Here is a 17,407-nt window from a genome sequence, read left to right on the forward strand (position 1 = left end):
GTGAGGGTACCAAGAGAACGTTCAGACTTCAAACGCTGGGGACCACGCCCGATGTGCGGATAGCCCGAACCGAGAGGAAGGTGCTCGAGAGAAAGGGGAAGCTATTCAAGAGCAAGAAAGAATGAACAAGATGGGGAGGGTAATCAGGGACGCGGTCGGCCAAGCCACATGCAAAGATGCCAACCTCGCCAGCGGTGATACCCAAGTCGCAGGCGATGATACCCAAGATACAGGTATGGTGTGTCCATTCAAGTAATTTGAACTAAGCCAAAGCTTTAACCTCCAAACCAGAGCCAGCGGTCTCACTCCCGCCCAAGAAAAGGCTGAAACTTACCGCAATGCCTTCTTACGCAAGGAAGTGGCCCGACTCGAGGAATCACGGTCAGAAATTGGGCTCCTCTGATGCACGGGGTCTTTCCAAGATTCAGGCCCGCCTGAGTGTCATAAAAGAAAGAATTTCAAGGACGGTCTTCGCTGGTGCGTTCACATTCCATTATCTTCCATCTAGTTGCCGCTACTTATGCTTACCATGAACAAAGACCCACCCAAATACTCATCGTCCACTGTAAAAGTCACCACTGCCAACAAAACTGTCCCAGAAATCTTCAGCGACCTGACGGATGCGATCGTTGATGTCCTTCTTAAACGCGAGGATGCTGATCCGATCGAAGTTCCGGTGCTTGTATCGAAGAACAGGTATAAAACGCTGGATAAGCCATTGAAGGAGTTTGTTACGGAGTGAGTTTATTGGCTTATCTTGGTTTCTTTCTTTAAACTGCTTGTGATGCTGACGCTGATGGTGCGGCAGGAACAATTTCTCAATCTCTGACCATGCCGAGGGTCAGTGTGTGATAACGGTGTAATTGAGATTGTACAACATACGATACCCCCGACAAACGATACCCTCCCTCAGTACTTGATGTTGTTGAATCTCGATGCGCTCTCAATGGCGGTGAAGTAATTATATTTGTTGTATCGCACATGTAATACGGTACTCTACCTAAGTTATTATGATGATTGAATCATGGATTCGTGAAGGTGCATTGAATCGGTATTTGAAAATAAATGCATTGCATTACTTCTTTTCTAACTTTTCAAATGGCGCTGCCAACAGTTGAAACTCAGCTGACCAGCGCTCGACGAGAAAATGGATTTGATCATCAATGTTTATATATGGCATAATTTAAAGGTTTTCTGTACTTGTGAGGACTAGGGCGTGACATGGGTGAGGGTTACCCGGGTACCCATCCGGGTGCCACCCACGGATGGAACGTGGGTCGGGTGGTATGGGTGGTGGGTGGTACGGGTGGCTCACCCGCACGGGTACGGGTGGGAGGACTTGCTAAAGTTGGGTATCCACGGGTACCCACGGGTGGTCTAGTACCCCAATGAGAGGTATGAACCGGTGCCAAGTGACAAATTAGTTTCAGATGAATATTGTACCCTCCCTACTTGCACTTATCCGATGTCAAAATCAAGCTCGCTGAGCCAACCGACATCTATTCGAGATGTTTAAATTTGATGTGTGCTGCACGGCTAGTTGTCACCCTGGTGGCCTGGTCCCTCTCTCCGAGTCTCTCGTCAGTTAACCTCGATCCTCCATGTCGAGGAGCAGTTTCAACTCGCCAGCAACAAATACACGCAGTTGTAAAAGACCGGCGGCATCTCCGGTTCCTGTTCTAGAGTCTCCGAAAAAGAAGCGGAGCCGTGCCAAAGCAGAGCAGTCTGACATAGGAATCTGGAGCAATACTGACGATGAGATTATAAGTGAGTGTCTCTAGTATTATTCAATCGTACGACATAGTAATGTAGCTACATGTCATTTCACTAGAGGCATCGACAGGTTAAAATATTTACCACGTCTGAGGACAAGATGAGTGATTATGCACTCACGGAGTCACAGTGGGAACTTGCAACGCATCTTGTACCTGTTCTCGAGGTCAGGTCATTTTATAGGTCATTGATTCGACGCTGATATGAGTCTCTAGCTTTTCAACGACCTTACAAATGTTTTCTCACAAGCCGAGGTACCATTAATATACAAAGTCGTCCCTATGCTTGAAAGTCTTGAACATGCTCTGGACCGTGTTTACAATGCAAGTGATGATTCGCCGCCCGTCATTCGCATTGCTGCCAAAGCAGCACTCGAAGTTGTCGGCAAATATTATGCCCTGACAGATGACAACGAGGTTTACCGAATTGCCATTGGTGAGTGTCGAGTAGCTGTAGACCAGTGTGAGCACCCTACTGATTGTTGAGCTACTATACTACTAGTGATGTGCCCTCATAAAAAGTTTCACCGGTTCGACCGGAACCCAGATTGGCGCGAGAGCGATAGCGAGGAAGCTAAGCGCATTGTTCGTGTGCGGTGGACTGAGTCATATGCGACACTCGTGCCACCAGTCCCAACCAAGGCTCCAGACCCACCTGTCTCGCAGCTCCGCCGCACTTCTAGTAAATGGGCTGTCCACAGCCTGAGTGACGAAGAGGACAGAGAAGATAATTTCACCTGCCCAGACTCCATTGAAGCCTACCTTGAGTCCCCGCGTGTATCAAGGACTGAGGTCAATGCTGCAGGTGGAGTTCTGCAATATTGGGAGAACGCTCGTGCCACTCGACCTCGACTAGCACAAATGGCATTGGATTTTTTGTCAGCACCAGGTATGACAACTCACGAGGGCTTGTACCCACCACTAGTGCTGACACTCGTACAGCTTCTTCAGTTGACGCCGAACGGGCATTCTCTGGTGGACGTCTGCAAGTTAACCACCTTCAGCATGGTATCAGCTCGCAGACCTTCAAGGCACAGGTTGCCGTCGGATCTTGGTTCAATACACCCCTTATGCCCGATCTCAGTATCGCTACAAAAATCATGCGAAAGAAAATGGGAAAGGAGAAGGGAGAAGGGAAGGGAAAAGAGGACTCCTCACGCCGTGACACAATTGATGTTGACTCTGATTGATTTTTTACATATATTTCATACATATGTTCTCATATGTACAGTTCTACATAACATATACTAGTTCACCCGCGGGTGACCCATATCACCTGCAGGTCCACCCATGGATTCACCCGCACCCGTGATACTCTTACCCGTACGGGTGCGGGTAGGCCTCTGAAGTTTCATCTACCCGCGGATTGGGTACGGGTGCCACCCGGGTCCACCCATGTCACGCCCTAGTGAGGACGACGCCCGCAGACTAGGTTATGTATCTCTGCCATGGCCACATACTCTACTAGTTCGTGTTCTACCTGCTCCCCAAATTCTATTCTTCCCACGTTAAGCGCGCCTCGAACCATCTGAAACTCATGGCTCGCAGGAAAAGAAAAACATTGCTAGCTGCCCGCATGCTGGGATGCTGACTATTGCTCTTGGGATATCACTGCGTATGTTTGATATTCGGGCTGATAATGTGGATCATAATCGTTTTCTAGTACGAAATCAACACATTTTTTCTGTTTCTTCTCAGCTGTCCGCTTGAGTACGATGAGACTCAACAATCCTCAGCAGCGCCTGCTCTACTCATTGGGACCTCTGATCGAGGCAGAAGTATCACAGAATAAGGCATGCGTGCGAGGGTCGATGCATAGTGAATCGTACGTCGGAGAACCATAGACTTTATTTGGGCGCACATTGAAAAACCAAACATTCTGCTACCCCTCAAACTCTCTCGCTCCAGAATCCTCCCTCCTTGGGAGTCAGTGACGATACATACAAGCCATGTGTCAATCGAACGGGGTGGATTCATCGTTCCAGTGATGCTGTTGGTAGGGGGTGTTCTTTTATTAATAGGATTTCGCAGTTGCTCCATTAATCAAGCAGCAGTAGAATTTGCTCTGGAGTAGTCCAGCTCGACAATCGACTACTACTTAAGAGTTGTGCCATGCGGTGAATGAGTTCGTGTACGTAGATTCTCAAGGGTTCGTCCCACATTTGCATCGAGTGATAACCAGTACTTCCACAGAGGCAGACCACATTATGCGACTAAATGGAACAACAACTCTGGTATGGACTGTCATAGCTTGTGGACCCACACATATTTTAACGCGGCTCGGGCCACTGCTGTTCAACTTCTTTTGCCATTGTTCACGAGGTTTAAATGAGGGCTTGTTCAGACCGGTTTTCCATATCACTCAGCCACCATGGAGACTACCCCCCGAGCTTCATTTAACGACCTTCCCGCCGAGATCGTTGCCATCATCATACAATATGCTGCAAAACCCACTTTTACTCAAGACGAGGAATATGAGCTGATGAATCTGTACTCGACCGCTCGTGAACTTTGTCTCGTCTCCCGCGCTTTTAGGCACGTTGCACTGCCTATAATGTTGCACACGGTATTACTGGATTTTCGTAACATGCCAGCTTTCTTGCATGCTCTACATATGCAGAACGAATACGTTCACACATATCCTGCTCTCCGTTTCGAGTACACACCTTACATACGCAACATCTGGTTTGGAGAGCGTTGGGGTGGGCGTCCCTCAGACGCTCACGTCTACAGCCGCTTTACCTCTGAGCCTGTGTCAGACCTTGAGCTCATCGCTCCAGTACTCCTGGGCGCATCGTCACTAGCGATCGAGTTCTCGTGTCTAGACCTCCTGGCATTCTGTGTAGAGCTCGCATGGAGCCGTATGGACGACAACATAGACCGTGGATGTTTGCCACTTCCGTGGAACATAAAAACATTAACGTTATCGAGGATCATCTGTGATTCATGGGACATGGCAAGGCTTGCCTCAGGATCAGCCTTCCTGGCATCCATCACCCACCTTATCGCCATCCCTCCCGATGAGGATGACTTCACACATCCTTTGTCGGTCTAGCCGCGGTGTTGGATCTCAAAGTCTCTGTGGATGGAGTACGTTCCGTGGGATTCTTTCGGGAGACTCGAAAGAGCCTCTTTGGTTTTCCCCCAAGTCAAGCTTCCGTTCAATATATACGAATCTAGTATGGGACTGAAATTACACGCGGAACTGTTGACGCTCCCTGGTTCCATGCTCAGGGGCCGCCGCGTACCCGCCGAGATACAAGGGTCCAAAGATGCTGAAGAGGATTATTTTTTGTTGAAAGATGTTGATGCCGAGGTGTCCGATCATCCGGTGCACTTTTGTACTACAACGACTTGTCTATCTTGTCTTCATCCAGATTGGCAGAAAGTGTGGGCATCCGGGTTGCAAGCTGAAGGGAGATGGGTGTTATGATGCGATTAATATTGGGTATACGTAGATGTTCGTAGCTGGCTTCCTGTATTGTGTATATAACTACTTCTTGGCACCGATTGTCAGACTTGTCAACACTTTGTTACCGAGTATTCATGAACGTTAACCATAACATAAGTAAGCCAGAGGCTTAGCGAGGCCCATGTGTATCATCTTTTGGTTGACTTGGAGTTTCTCGTGCAATGAACCCCTCTGGACCTTTCTGGCCATCAGACATGAACCTGTCTGTTAAAAATTATACCAATCAACGACGGTCGGCATGCGTGCCGGACCAAAGTCGACTCGACAGCCACCCATTATACATTATAATTGAGGACGCAACACATTGCAATGTAGGACAGGAGTGCATTTTCCACCAAATAATTTGGCAATAAGACTCGGCGGAGTTTTGTTTCGACCGTGGCACCACAAATCCCATCATTACTGCCGTAGCGGGGACGTCATTTTGCAACCTTCAAGGCCAATTTCAAATTATTTATTTCATTCTGCAGGGCTTGCTGTCCAGCGTACAATCTTCGCAGCGCTACATGTTACTCGACGCCTATGTGATGAGCCGGCATATGTAGATTGCATACATTACACAAGGTTAGTAACTAATGCCCGCTGGGATGGTAAGTAATACTACCGCTCATTGAACGTTTGTCGTGCACTGCTATGACTGGTGGAACGGCAGTTGTTAATGACTTCTATTACCGTGACCTCAGTCAGCTGGACAGTGAGTCATGGTAGGACAGATAGGAACAATGTAAAGCCTCCTCCCCACTAAATTTGAATTGGAAGTCGAGGCTTCTTGATCGAAACAAAAGTGCAAAGTCCGCAATGTGTTCAGGGTCCGGCTCTGTCACGAATCTTGCATCCCTACAGCAATTTGAACAGTATTCAATCGTCGGATCGACCCGGAACATGCATTATGCTTCGACATCTGATTCCTTTGGACAAATACCATTGAACAGTTTCATCACTAGTACTATCATGTGTCCTTGACGTCGTCTTCTGTGGAGTATAAAACAGACAGCATCAACAAGCCTGTCAATTGCCAACAACCTCTCTACAAGTGAAATCAACTCACCATCATGTTTATCCACCTCTCTACTGCGTTCGTTGTTCTCCTCGGCCTGACGGCCCTTGTCAACGCTGGAGTGCCAGTAAGCCTCGCATCGCGTCAAATTTTATCATATTGTTATACAATGTCTGCAGGCTGCTCGCCATGCTGCTCCCATTGACAAGCGTGGCATTATCATGACCCGAGTAAGCCTGGCTTCGCGTCAGATCTCACCTTGAGCTTACAATATGCATAGGCCAATTATTTAGTACCTGCGCCCGTAAGCCTTGCTTCGCACCGAACGTGTAAAACTCACCATAACATATACGTAGGAAAAGTCTCCAGAACCGGACCCAGGCAAGAAGCCAGTAGTAGTAACTGGGCGTGTAAGCTTTATTTCACACCAAATCTGATCATGTCAAACTCACCATACAATGTATGCAGGAGGAGTCTCCAGAACCGGACCCAGGCAAAAAGCCAGTCCACTAGTAGTAACTGGGCGTGTGAGCTTTATTTCGTACCAAATATGATCATGTCCAACTCACCATTTGATGTACGCAGGGACTCTGAACCTATGATGATTACTAGTAAGACTTGTTTCGCGTGTTGACTCACGACACTGTACACAAGGCAACCACTTTGCAGGAATCGAATTTTTATGTAAAACAAGTTACAAGGGATGTTGAATAGAATAGTGCTCAATGAGGTTGAAATGTGAGGTGTATTACCGAATGCATGACTGTATGGAAAGCAGGACTATCGTGCTTTGTTTGTGAGCAAGAATTCTACTATATATAAGGCAGGAGCTTCTGACTGAGTCTGAACATACTGCCATTTCGACCACGACTCTTCAACTTGAAGTACTCCAGCTTGGAGAAATTTCTTTCAAACTTTAATTCAGATATCTTTGCCATCGATCAAGAGATCACACGAGGTTTCAATGCTTCAGCACTCCGAATTGCGTAGCAGATACACGATACATATACAAATCAAACCATATTTAAGTCATGATCATTCAAAACCATGATGGAGAATTCTATCCATGCCAACGAGGCCCAAAAGTACCTGCGACAGTTCGGATTTACATACAGTTATATTATGTAAATAGTCTCGTCGTCTAGTTCGTCCGTTCTTGTTCCATGTCAATACTAGTATAGATATAAGTATAGGGTACTCGCAACTGTAGAATGAAAGTGACAAAAAATTATACGAGGGTTGCCGGAAATGTCAACAGAAGCCTGTCCGTCGAACCATGCTGCCCACATGCTGTATATACAACAGCACGGAGCCCCTCGCTCGTGATCAACCGATACCAAACCACGGACGACATGTTATAACTGTAGGAAGTACTTCAGGACTAGATTCGTGAGGCTCGCGCAGGAACTGACCTCAAACATCAATGTAAGGGAAAACCTCCTTCCTCATATCAGTGCAAGAGTGCTAGACGCGTCTACCTCTTCATGTTCTGCTCCCAACCAAAGCTCCCCAGAGCGGCGAGAGGGTGTTAGACCTCTTAGGTCTACTTCTTCGTGTTCCAAACCCTCCCAAAGCTGCTCGGAGCGGCGAGAGGGTACTGCAGGAATAGTAACACCGAAGATGGAGGATGTGAGAGCGAGAGCAACCGTGAAGCAAGGCAAAGTCAACATATTACTAGTGAGATTGAATGAGACAAACGTGTTTATGTAGATGATGTTGGGACACGCAGGGAAACTATGAGAAAAGGACTGCGTGGAGTCTTGATCCAATTTATACGGTATGTTATTTCCCCTGAATATGCACTGCGTGAGGCTGCGTTGGCATGGTGTGAAAACTAGGCTCATCATCGGTCTTACCAAGTGCAAAAACCATGTTTGTTTTGTGATACATCAACTTTGGGCGTCGCAAAGGGAGGTACCGGCTCACGTCCAAGTATGGTTCATGATAGCCTACCGCGCAAGAGAGTTTAGGTGTACTACGACCATCCTATGTTTAGTTTATCATGAGTGAATGACCGGTGCTGATGCCTGAAAGTTAGTGGCTGAAAAATAAAAATAGAGAACTGTGCTTACCTTTCATTCGAGACTGCAACAAAAATTCTCCCAGATGTGTGCAGCCTGTCTTTGGAGTCGGTTTCAGTATCGGTGGTCAGCAGGGGTCCTATGCCAAGCCTCAAATCTCCATCTACCGAACCAGACCCAATTTTCCCATATGCAGGAGCGCGTAATGAATCTACCACGGGGGTGTTTAATCCCTTAGATCACGGTCTTGATATTGATGACGATCCACCATCACCATTCAAAGAATTCGAGTCGCCTGTGCACCCGCGTGGGGCGAATTTTGGTGCAGGCATTGATGATGGGAAGCGACCAGGCGAACAGGTTATGGGGGGTTCTAAAGGTCAGGATGCTGTTGCCAAGTCGCCAGCTGCCAAGGGTGATGCGAAAGGGGAAAGGGAAGAAGAAGAGGCAATTACAAACACAAATATCGGAGATGTGGGTGATGTGGGTGGACAAGACTCCGATGAAGGTACCAAATTAGAGAACATTCAGACTTCAAACGCTGGGGATCATGCCCGAGGTGCGGATAGCCCGAACCGAGAGGAGGGTGCTCGAGAGAAAGGGAAGGCTAATCAAGAGCAAGAAAAGAGTGAACAAGATGGAGAGGGTAATCAGGGAGCGGTCGGCCAAGCCACATGCAAAGATGCCAACCTCGCAAACGGTGATACCCAAGTCGCAGGCAATGATACCCAAGATGCAGGTATGTGTGTCCACTAAGGCAATTTGAACTAAGCCAAAGCTTTACCTCCAGACTCTGGCCCCAAACCAGTGCCGACGCATCTCACTCCTGCCCAAGAAGAGGCTGAAACCCACCGTCATGCCTTCCTACTTAAAGAAGTAGCCTGACTCGAGGAATCACGCAAACGGGAGATAATGGACTCTTCTGATGATCAGTGCCCTTCTGAGATTCAGGCTCGTCTGAGTGCCGTGAAAGCAAGAATTTCAAGAATTATTTTTGCTGGTACGTTCATGTTCCATAGATCTCGCACTGTCTTGCTTACTCAGGCTGTCTTTACCACGAACAAAGACCCACGGGTCCCACCCAGACGTCCACGGCAAAAATCCTCAGGAATTCACCAGTGCGCTGACGAATGCGATCATCGATTTGCTTCTTGAGCGGCAGGACGTTGGACTGATAAAAGTCACAGTATCTTATACGAAGAACAAGCGGGCGGTTGTGGAAAAGTTGTTGAAGGAGTTTAATGCGGAGTGAGTTTATTTGGCTTCTATGGCTGTTATTGTGATGCTAAGTTTCTGGACATCAGACATGAACCTGTCATACCAGTCAATGACGTTCGGCATGCGTGCCGGAGCAAAGTCGACTCGACAGCCACCCATTATACATTATATGTTATAAACGCAGCACACAATTGCAATGTGTGGCAGGATTTCTACCAAAATAAGACTCGCAATTTTTTCGACCGTGGCACTGGCAGGTCCACAACACCCATTACTACTGCCGTAGCGGAGAACCTTCAAGGCCATTTGCAAATTATTTATCTCATTCTGGCCTACCGTGTATCAATGCACACGTTTGATCTGATTATTGACTCTCATGTTTTATCAGATTAGTTTTTTTTACTCTGACACTCAAAAAAAAGCTCTACCTGGTCCTGCCCTGCTGTCCAGCGTACAATCTTCGCAGCGCTACACGTTGCTTGACACCTATGCTGTGACCTGGCATATGTAGACTGCATACAGTACACAAGGTCAGTAACTCACGCCCGCTGACATGGTAATACTACCGCTCATTGAACGTTTGTCATGCATTGCTACAACTGGTGGAACGGCGGTTGTTGATGATTTATGTTACATCAGTCAGCTGGACAGTGAGTCATGGTAGGACAGATAGGAACATGATCGTTTCAATACAAAACCTCCTCCCCACTGAATTGGAATTGGAAGTCGAGGCTTCTTGATCGAAAAAAAGTGCAAAGTCCGCAATGTGTTCAGGGTCTGGCTCTGTCACGAATCTTGCATCCCTACAGCAATTTGAACAGTATTCAATCGTCGGATCGACTCGGGACACGTACTATGCTTCGACAGCTGATCCCTTTGGACAAATACCACTGAGGGGTTTCATCCCTAGTACTGTCATATGTCCAAAACACGACCTGACGTCCTCTTCTGTGAGTATAAAACAGACAGCGCCCATAATAAATTGCTAACAACCTCTCTACAAGTGAAATCAACTCACCATCATGTTTATCCACCTCTCTACTACGTTCGTGGTTCTCCTCGGCCTGACGGCCCTTGTCAACGCTGGAGTGCCAGTAAGCCTCGCATCGCGTCAAATCTTATCATATTGTCATACAATGTCCGCAGGCTGCTCGTCCACGCTGCTCCCCTTGACAAACGTAGCACTGTCGTGACGACCCGAGTAAGCCTGGCTTCGCGTCAGATCTCACCTTGACCTTACAATATGCACAGGCCAATTATTTAGCACTTGTGCGCGTAAGCCTTGCTTCACACGAAACATGTCAAACCCACCCTAACATGTACGCAGGAAGAGTCTCCAGAACCAGACCCAGGCAAACCAGTAGTCACTGGGCGTGTGAGCTTTGTTTCACACCAAATCTCATCGTGTCAAACTCATCGCACAATGTATTCAGGAAGAATTCCAGAACCAGACCCAGGCAAGCCAGTAGTCACCGGGCGTGTAAGCTTTATTTCACGTCAAATCTAATCATGTCAAACTCACCATACAATGTATGCAGGAGGAGTCTCCAGAACCGGACCCAGGCAAGCCAGTAGTAACTGGACGTGTAAGCTTTGTTTCACACCAAGTCTCATCATGTAAAACTCACCACACAATATATTCAGGAAGAACCTCCAGAACCAGACCCAGGCAAGCCAGTAGTCACTGGACGTGTAAGCTTTGTGTCACACCAAATCTGATCATGTCAAACTCATCGCACAATGTATTCAGGAAGAGTCTCCAGAACCAGACCCAGGCAAGCCAGTGGTAACTGGGCGCGTAAGCCTTGTTTCACACCGAATCTAATCATGTCAAACTCACCATGCGATGTACGCAGGGACTCTAGTAAGACTTGTTTCGCGTGTTGACTCGCGACACACTGTACACAAGACAGCCACTATGCAGAATCATATTTTTATGTAGAACATGTTACAAGGGATGTTGAGTAGAATAGTGCTCAATGAGGTTGAAATGTCAGGTGTATTACCGCTGTATGGAAAGCAGGACCACCGTGACCGCGCTCTGTTTGTCAGCAAAAAATCTACTATACAAGGCAGGAGCATCTGACTGAGTCTGAACATACACCGCAACTCCCGTCTTCAGCTTGAAAGTACTCCAGCTTGGGGGAATTTCTTTCAAACTTTAATTCAGACTCCAAACCATCGGCGGTGTGTAGAGTCTCGTGTTAGTACATTCCGAATACAATACATTTTTTAAACCCCGCACCTCAATTCAAACACCGCAACTTTTGGACTCTACACACCTAGCCGACTGGCACAACTTGTTGTGGCGTCAAGTTTGCCACTGTTTGAATTCCTTCCGAACGATGGATCAAGCCGTCAGGTACACCGGACAGACGGCACCCTGGAGGTCAATTTGCGTGACGTGACTGATGCAATCCCATTTTGGATTCATTTCTGTTAAGTGTTAACATTTACCATACTCAGAATGTCTCCTCGTCGTTTCGATGTCCCAAGCTTCGCGAACATGAAGCAAACTGTCCAAGAGAAGTTTGGCTTGTCTCCCTGCACCTGGCAGCTTCAGGCAGCTCAATATCAGCTCAACAGCAAGGATGTTATCACGATCTCCCCAACCGGCTCCGGAAAAACATTGACATTTTGGATTCCTCTCCTATTTAACGCAGGTGGGATTATCATTATCGTGACGCCGCTGAATATATTAGGAGAAAAGAATCAAAAGGAGGCAGAGGCATTGGGTTTCCCCGCCATCAATCTGTGTAAAGAGACTGCCTCGGATCAGGCATTCAAGGTATGTAACAAAATTCTGATAATCTCTTCATCATTAATGTTGCGCAGGACATTGAGAAGCTTAAATATCGCGTCATTACGGTCAGCCCAGAACGGTTACTCAGCGACTCACGTTTTCAGGCGTTATGGAAGTCGAAGAAGTTCACTGAGAAGATATTCAATATAACGTTCGACGAAGGGCACTGCATAAGTGAATGGGGCGCGGACTTCAGGCCGCTATACAGTCAGCTGGGGAACATTAGATGGTATTTGCCGGACCATGTATCAGTTCATGTCGTATCGGCAACCATGCCACCTCACATTTTGGCCGATGTCACTTCAACGCTCCGCATCCGCTCACATAATGTTGCGAGGGTCACCAGGTCTAACAACCGTCCGAACATCAGCATTATTGTTGAAGAGATGAAGTTCCCGCGTAATACCATGCATGATCTAACCCGAGTCTTGGATATGAGGCTCGGAGACGTGAATCCACCGCCAAAGTTCATGATCTTCACGAATTCTCGGATTTCGGCAGAGATGACTTGCAACCGCTTGCGGTCAGATGTGCCTGGACATCGGCAGGGAAAGATCGTCTGGTTTCATTCTGGGATGTCGATGGAATTCCACGTCGATGTGATGAACCAGCTTCAAGCAGGTGAACTGTGGGGAATTTGCTGCACCGACGCAGCGGGAATGGTCAGTGACTATCACATTAGTCTTAATGCGCGCACTAATGTACTCAACTTGAAAAAAAGGGACTCGACCTGCGTGATATTAAAATCATTGTACAATGGGGTTACACTTCCTCACTGTGCGCTCTCATGCAAAGGCTTGGTCGTGGCGCCAGAGATCCCTCGCTAACGGCGGTGGGAATTTATCTTGTTGAGCCAATATACTTTGATACCTACAAAGGGAAGCGCAAGAGGCCCGCGGTTGAGGAAGATAGTCGGCAAAATAAAAAGAAAAAGGGATCAAACTCACGAGCAGGCGTCGAGAATGATAGTAGAGAGGAAGATGTTGACAGTGAGTTTGAGGGAGGTGATGATGGCTTCAGAGATCATGATGGTCATGGGAGAGAGGGCTTACAGGAGGATTTACACGCCGTTGGCTCGGGCTCGTTGCCGTCATCGTCTCGTCCATCAGAAACGACCGTAATCCCATCAGCTCACGTGCAGCTCATCCCCGATAATCTTGATAACACTGCCTGCGAGCGCTTCGCAATGTACGCCTTTATCAACGCGAGGCATCGTGGATTCTGTCGACGTCGGGTGGCTAACGAATACTTCAATAATCCAAAAAGTAAGCAGTTTTTTAAACACAAATTAAATTGACTCACAGCTCTAAATCCAGACCAAGCAGTATGCTGTGAACGATGCAGTGAGGCACCGTCTGGTGACTGCTGTGACATATGTACTCCCGCGCTAATCACATCACACATCCTTCCGCTACAAACCTTTCTGTCAACTCGTGCAAAACCTAAATACAAGTGCAAACCATACGAAATGACCAACAGAGAACGCGATCTACGAGCTGCGCTACTTCAATGGAGAGATTTTAAGATGGTTGAAGAAGATCTCGATGGGGACATTTTTTTCGGCCCGCAGCTTATTATGTCAAACAAAACTCTCAACCGCATTATTGACCTTGCTCACTATGCAAAGCTAACCTCCCCCGCATCATTGCTAGAGCAAACCGGCTGGTGCTATTCCCTAGAATATGGCCAACAAATCATCGAGCTTATCAAGTCATTCTTTCCTCCTCCTCCTCCTCCTCCACCACCACCACCACCACCACCACCACCACCACCACCGTCAGTGCATCCACCACTTCCTGCGCCATTGGCAGTCCTTGGATCCTCGATAACGATAAACCAGCCTCACCCCGCTATACCAATGCCAGCCTCTCACGCACAACCCACAACGTCCACCACTGATATAGCTGGTAGCAGCGCTAAGCAGCGAGCAGCGCGGAAATGCAGAGCATGTGGGAGTAATCTTCACATAGGTACGTGCTCTTGACACTACTTGCCAACCTTAATCAACACACCAATAGCTTCTAATAGACTCTGTCCGAAGTACATCCCGAAACCAAAATCATCTCGCACAAAGAACTCGAACGCAGAGAACGAGCCAGCGGCAGGACCTAGTACTGTAAGGTCAGTCAATAAAATCATCTGCATCTAGTTCAAACGTCCCTGCATCTTCTTCGCTGACTACCTTTTGCTCTTGTATCAGTGCCATACCCACAGCGATTTGATCTGGGATCGAATGTAGCGCACTTCGGCCTTCCTTCTTGGTATGTGGGTTTTTTTGTTTGATTCGCGCTGCCAATTTCTGAATTGTCTTCGTCATGTCAGGTGCAGCGTGTCGGATTGTGCGGTGCTGAAGATGGAATGCGTTTTCCATCGTTACGTGGCAGTTTCGGTATACTTCAATGAGAGGCGATTCTTTGATGATGTGATCCAGTGTGCCGTTTGGACCGCCGCCACGAAATATGACCTGTCAATCATTACTTTTGGTTTCTTGACATCGACCGTTACGTTCGCTAACCTTTGTATACAAATTGTTGCGCTCGACAACCCAGTCAACTGCACGAAAAGCAAATGGCTTGCCGGTTGGGTTGCATAGTAAGTTCATCCGCACTATATTACTGTGTCAAATATATTGATGACCTCTATTCTCAGCAAGACAGAATTCCTCACCTCAAAGCCGCTGGATAATTGAATTGAAGGTTCGTCAGGAACCTTGACATCTGTGACGCATATTTATGCTTTCCAGTAGCTTTGAACATATGAATCCAAGGGAGAAACGATGCTTCGACATGACCGATATCTCCGGTGTTCATGGCTTGACAAAGGTCAACGTACAAGAGCTCGTCACGATTACGCAGGGTCTGGTTCTCGAAACGCTTGTCTCGTTGTAGTGGTGGCTGTTCCCGTGCTGCGTCCAGATCTTGGGTCGTCGCAATGAACTTTTTCACGATGACACGGGACATATTGATTATATCTTCCCAGACTGGCTTTGACGTGGCGAATCTTTCCAATGTCGACCATTCAGTATTTCGGCTCTCTGCTTCAAGACGCCAGCAGTCAAGCATTGATGCCCAGATGTCGTGGTGAACAACATCGTGGACACGCCGAAATCCAGGTTTACTGACCATCTTTCCTGTTTCATCAGGTCGAAGGATCCCAATGTGCTGATAGAGGCTATTCTCATCCTCGCGCCCTTCCTTTGGATGAATGTACGTGCGCCACAATGCATCCGCACACGCCATCTTGTAGTGAAAGAGTCCTGGGAGGAATACAACGTACTGGAGACGATTTTTCGGTGTGTGCTCGATTTTTCGGCTGTTCCGCACGCTGTCGACACGCTCCTTTGTTAATAGGTCTCCATGAACCAGAATTACATGTTCTGTCATGTCAACATCGTGTTCTGCATTGAAGTTGACCTCGCTCTTGTCCCCGATACCTCCCTGGTGAAACAAGTTCTCCAAGACTTCAACGTTTCCGTCTGTGGTAGACTGCTTGATATTCATCGAGCGGCAGGGAATCTGATTGGTCTTGTGTATAGGTATCCTCTGGATGGTTTCAGGCTCATCAAGTTTGTCTGCAAAGTGCTTGAAGTTTTGATTGTGTTGGACAAGGATGGCGCGAATATGCCATGCAAAAGCCTCCTCTCGTCCACTCAGCTGTGTTGGATTCGTTTGCCGATTGTAGGTGTCCTTTTTGTGAAGCATTAAAAAGCTTCTGCTTTCGTTCATCAGCGGGAATAATGATGGTGACGGATTCTTTGGATCAGAGGCCCACAACTTTGCCGAGCTCCGCAACGCCTCCTCGTTACTTTCATCAACACCATATAGTGGAATCACAGTGGCGGATGTTGCACTGACAAAGGAGGAGCGGTTTTCGAGTGTTGGCTGGGCAACGTTGAAGGCGATATCAAAATTGTCGTATGCGAATGCTGCACGGAGCGTGCGGACTTCCCTTTTGATGTCACGGCTGATCTCCTTCGAAATAGATGTCACCATGTTATATATGGTGGACAGGCTGACGGATAGCCCTGCGTGTGCCATGACCTCAATGACCTTCTCAGGGACGCCTGTTGACTTCATGAAAAAGCCCATCCAGCCCTGTAAGCAGTTGCATCTTTCGTTCGTATTTTGCAGGCATATGCTGATTATCACTATTGTTTTCTAGTTACAGTTAGCGGCCGCACTTAGGTACCGGAGATCGAAACTCGCTCACGATGTGTTGTAGCGCTACATTCCTTTCACCCGCACGACGCTGCCGTTTCCTTGATCGTTTGTCAAACTCCCCATCGTCCTCTTCATCCCCGTCATCATCGTCTTCAAAATGTGGCTCATCTCCACCCAACTCGCCCAAGTCCATCTCATTCTGTGAAGGGGTATCTTCGGGTGCTGGAACGTGGCCAGCAGGGTGCGGCATTTTTCGACGGCGGTATTCTCTGCTGTCGAGTAAAGCTGAGACAAGGTTCCAAACGTTTGGAGCAACTCCTTGCATCGTTACGGCGAGCTGACTCATAAAAGTCGTTTCCAGCTGCTCCACAGTCGCGGAGGTGGCCTTGAAGTGGAGGCCGTGGTGCTCGAGCGATAGCTCAGCAACCTCCTTACACAGCTCTCTGCGTAGTGTTCCTGCTGCCCAGGAAAAAACCGATGTATGTGAGTTCTCATTATCGTATAACTGCGCACAAATGTGAGCTGCGTTCATTGTCAGCGAGTCTTGGCTGGCAGCGTGAGCGGTATATCTGCTGTCCAATATTGCACTGACGAATCCCGCTGCCGACAGGTTGTTTTGCTGCAGGCACCGCAGGACATTCGTCAGTCGAAGTTCGAGGCTCATTCTGGGGGTGCACAGTGGACTCTGGAGTGGTACTGTATTCATTTTGTACTCCTCACCTCATGTTTTGCACGATGTTGTGCATGATTCTGCTGTACTGGTTATTTAGAAATATAATTATATAATATGAATATATATAATATAAATATAATCTAAATATTACCTTGTCACACCTGCCGTTGTACTAATAAGCTTCCCGGTGTACCTGACGGCTTGATCCATCGTTCGGAAGGAATTCAAACAGTGGCAAACTTGACGCCACAACAAGTTGTGCCAGTCGGCTAGGTGTGTAGAGTCCAAAAG

The 17,407-nt window shown here is 47.6% G+C and overlaps 2 protein-coding genes across 2 annotated transcripts; one reads left to right on the forward strand and one right to left on the reverse strand.

The window, feature by feature from the left end:
- Window positions 1-1,196: 1,196 nt before the first annotated feature.
- Window positions 1,197-2,962, forward strand: F5147DRAFT_797525 (uncharacterized protein; the record flags this gene model as incomplete). Its single annotated transcript, XM_041443204.1, has 4 exons — window positions 1,197-1,767; window positions 2,023-2,208; window positions 2,275-2,661; window positions 2,724-2,962. The coding sequence occupies exons 1-4, from the start codon at window positions 1,602-1,604 to the stop codon at window positions 2,960-2,962; spliced, it is 978 nt and encodes a 325-aa protein (XP_041284487.1). The 5' UTR covers window positions 1,197-1,601.
- Window positions 2,963-13,862: 10,900 nt separating this feature from the next.
- On the reverse strand, window positions 13,863-16,636 carry F5147DRAFT_748810 (uncharacterized protein; the record flags this gene model as incomplete). The annotated part of the gene is made up of 7 exons (XM_041440113.1): window positions 13,863-13,900; window positions 14,047-14,079; window positions 14,528-14,747; window positions 14,799-14,898; window positions 14,951-15,854; window positions 16,245-16,440; window positions 16,493-16,636. 7 exons carry the CDS (start codon window positions 16,634-16,636, stop codon window positions 13,863-13,865), a joined length of 1,635 nt encoding a protein of 544 aa, XP_041284488.1.
- Window positions 16,637-17,407: the final 771 nt, after the last annotated feature.

Source organism: Suillus discolor (assembly GCF_016758755.1).
Source record: "Suillus discolor strain FC423 chromosome Unknown F5147scaffold_222, whole genome shotgun sequence".
Classification (NCBI taxonomy): Eukaryota; Fungi; Basidiomycota; class Agaricomycetes; order Boletales; family Suillaceae; genus Suillus; species Suillus discolor.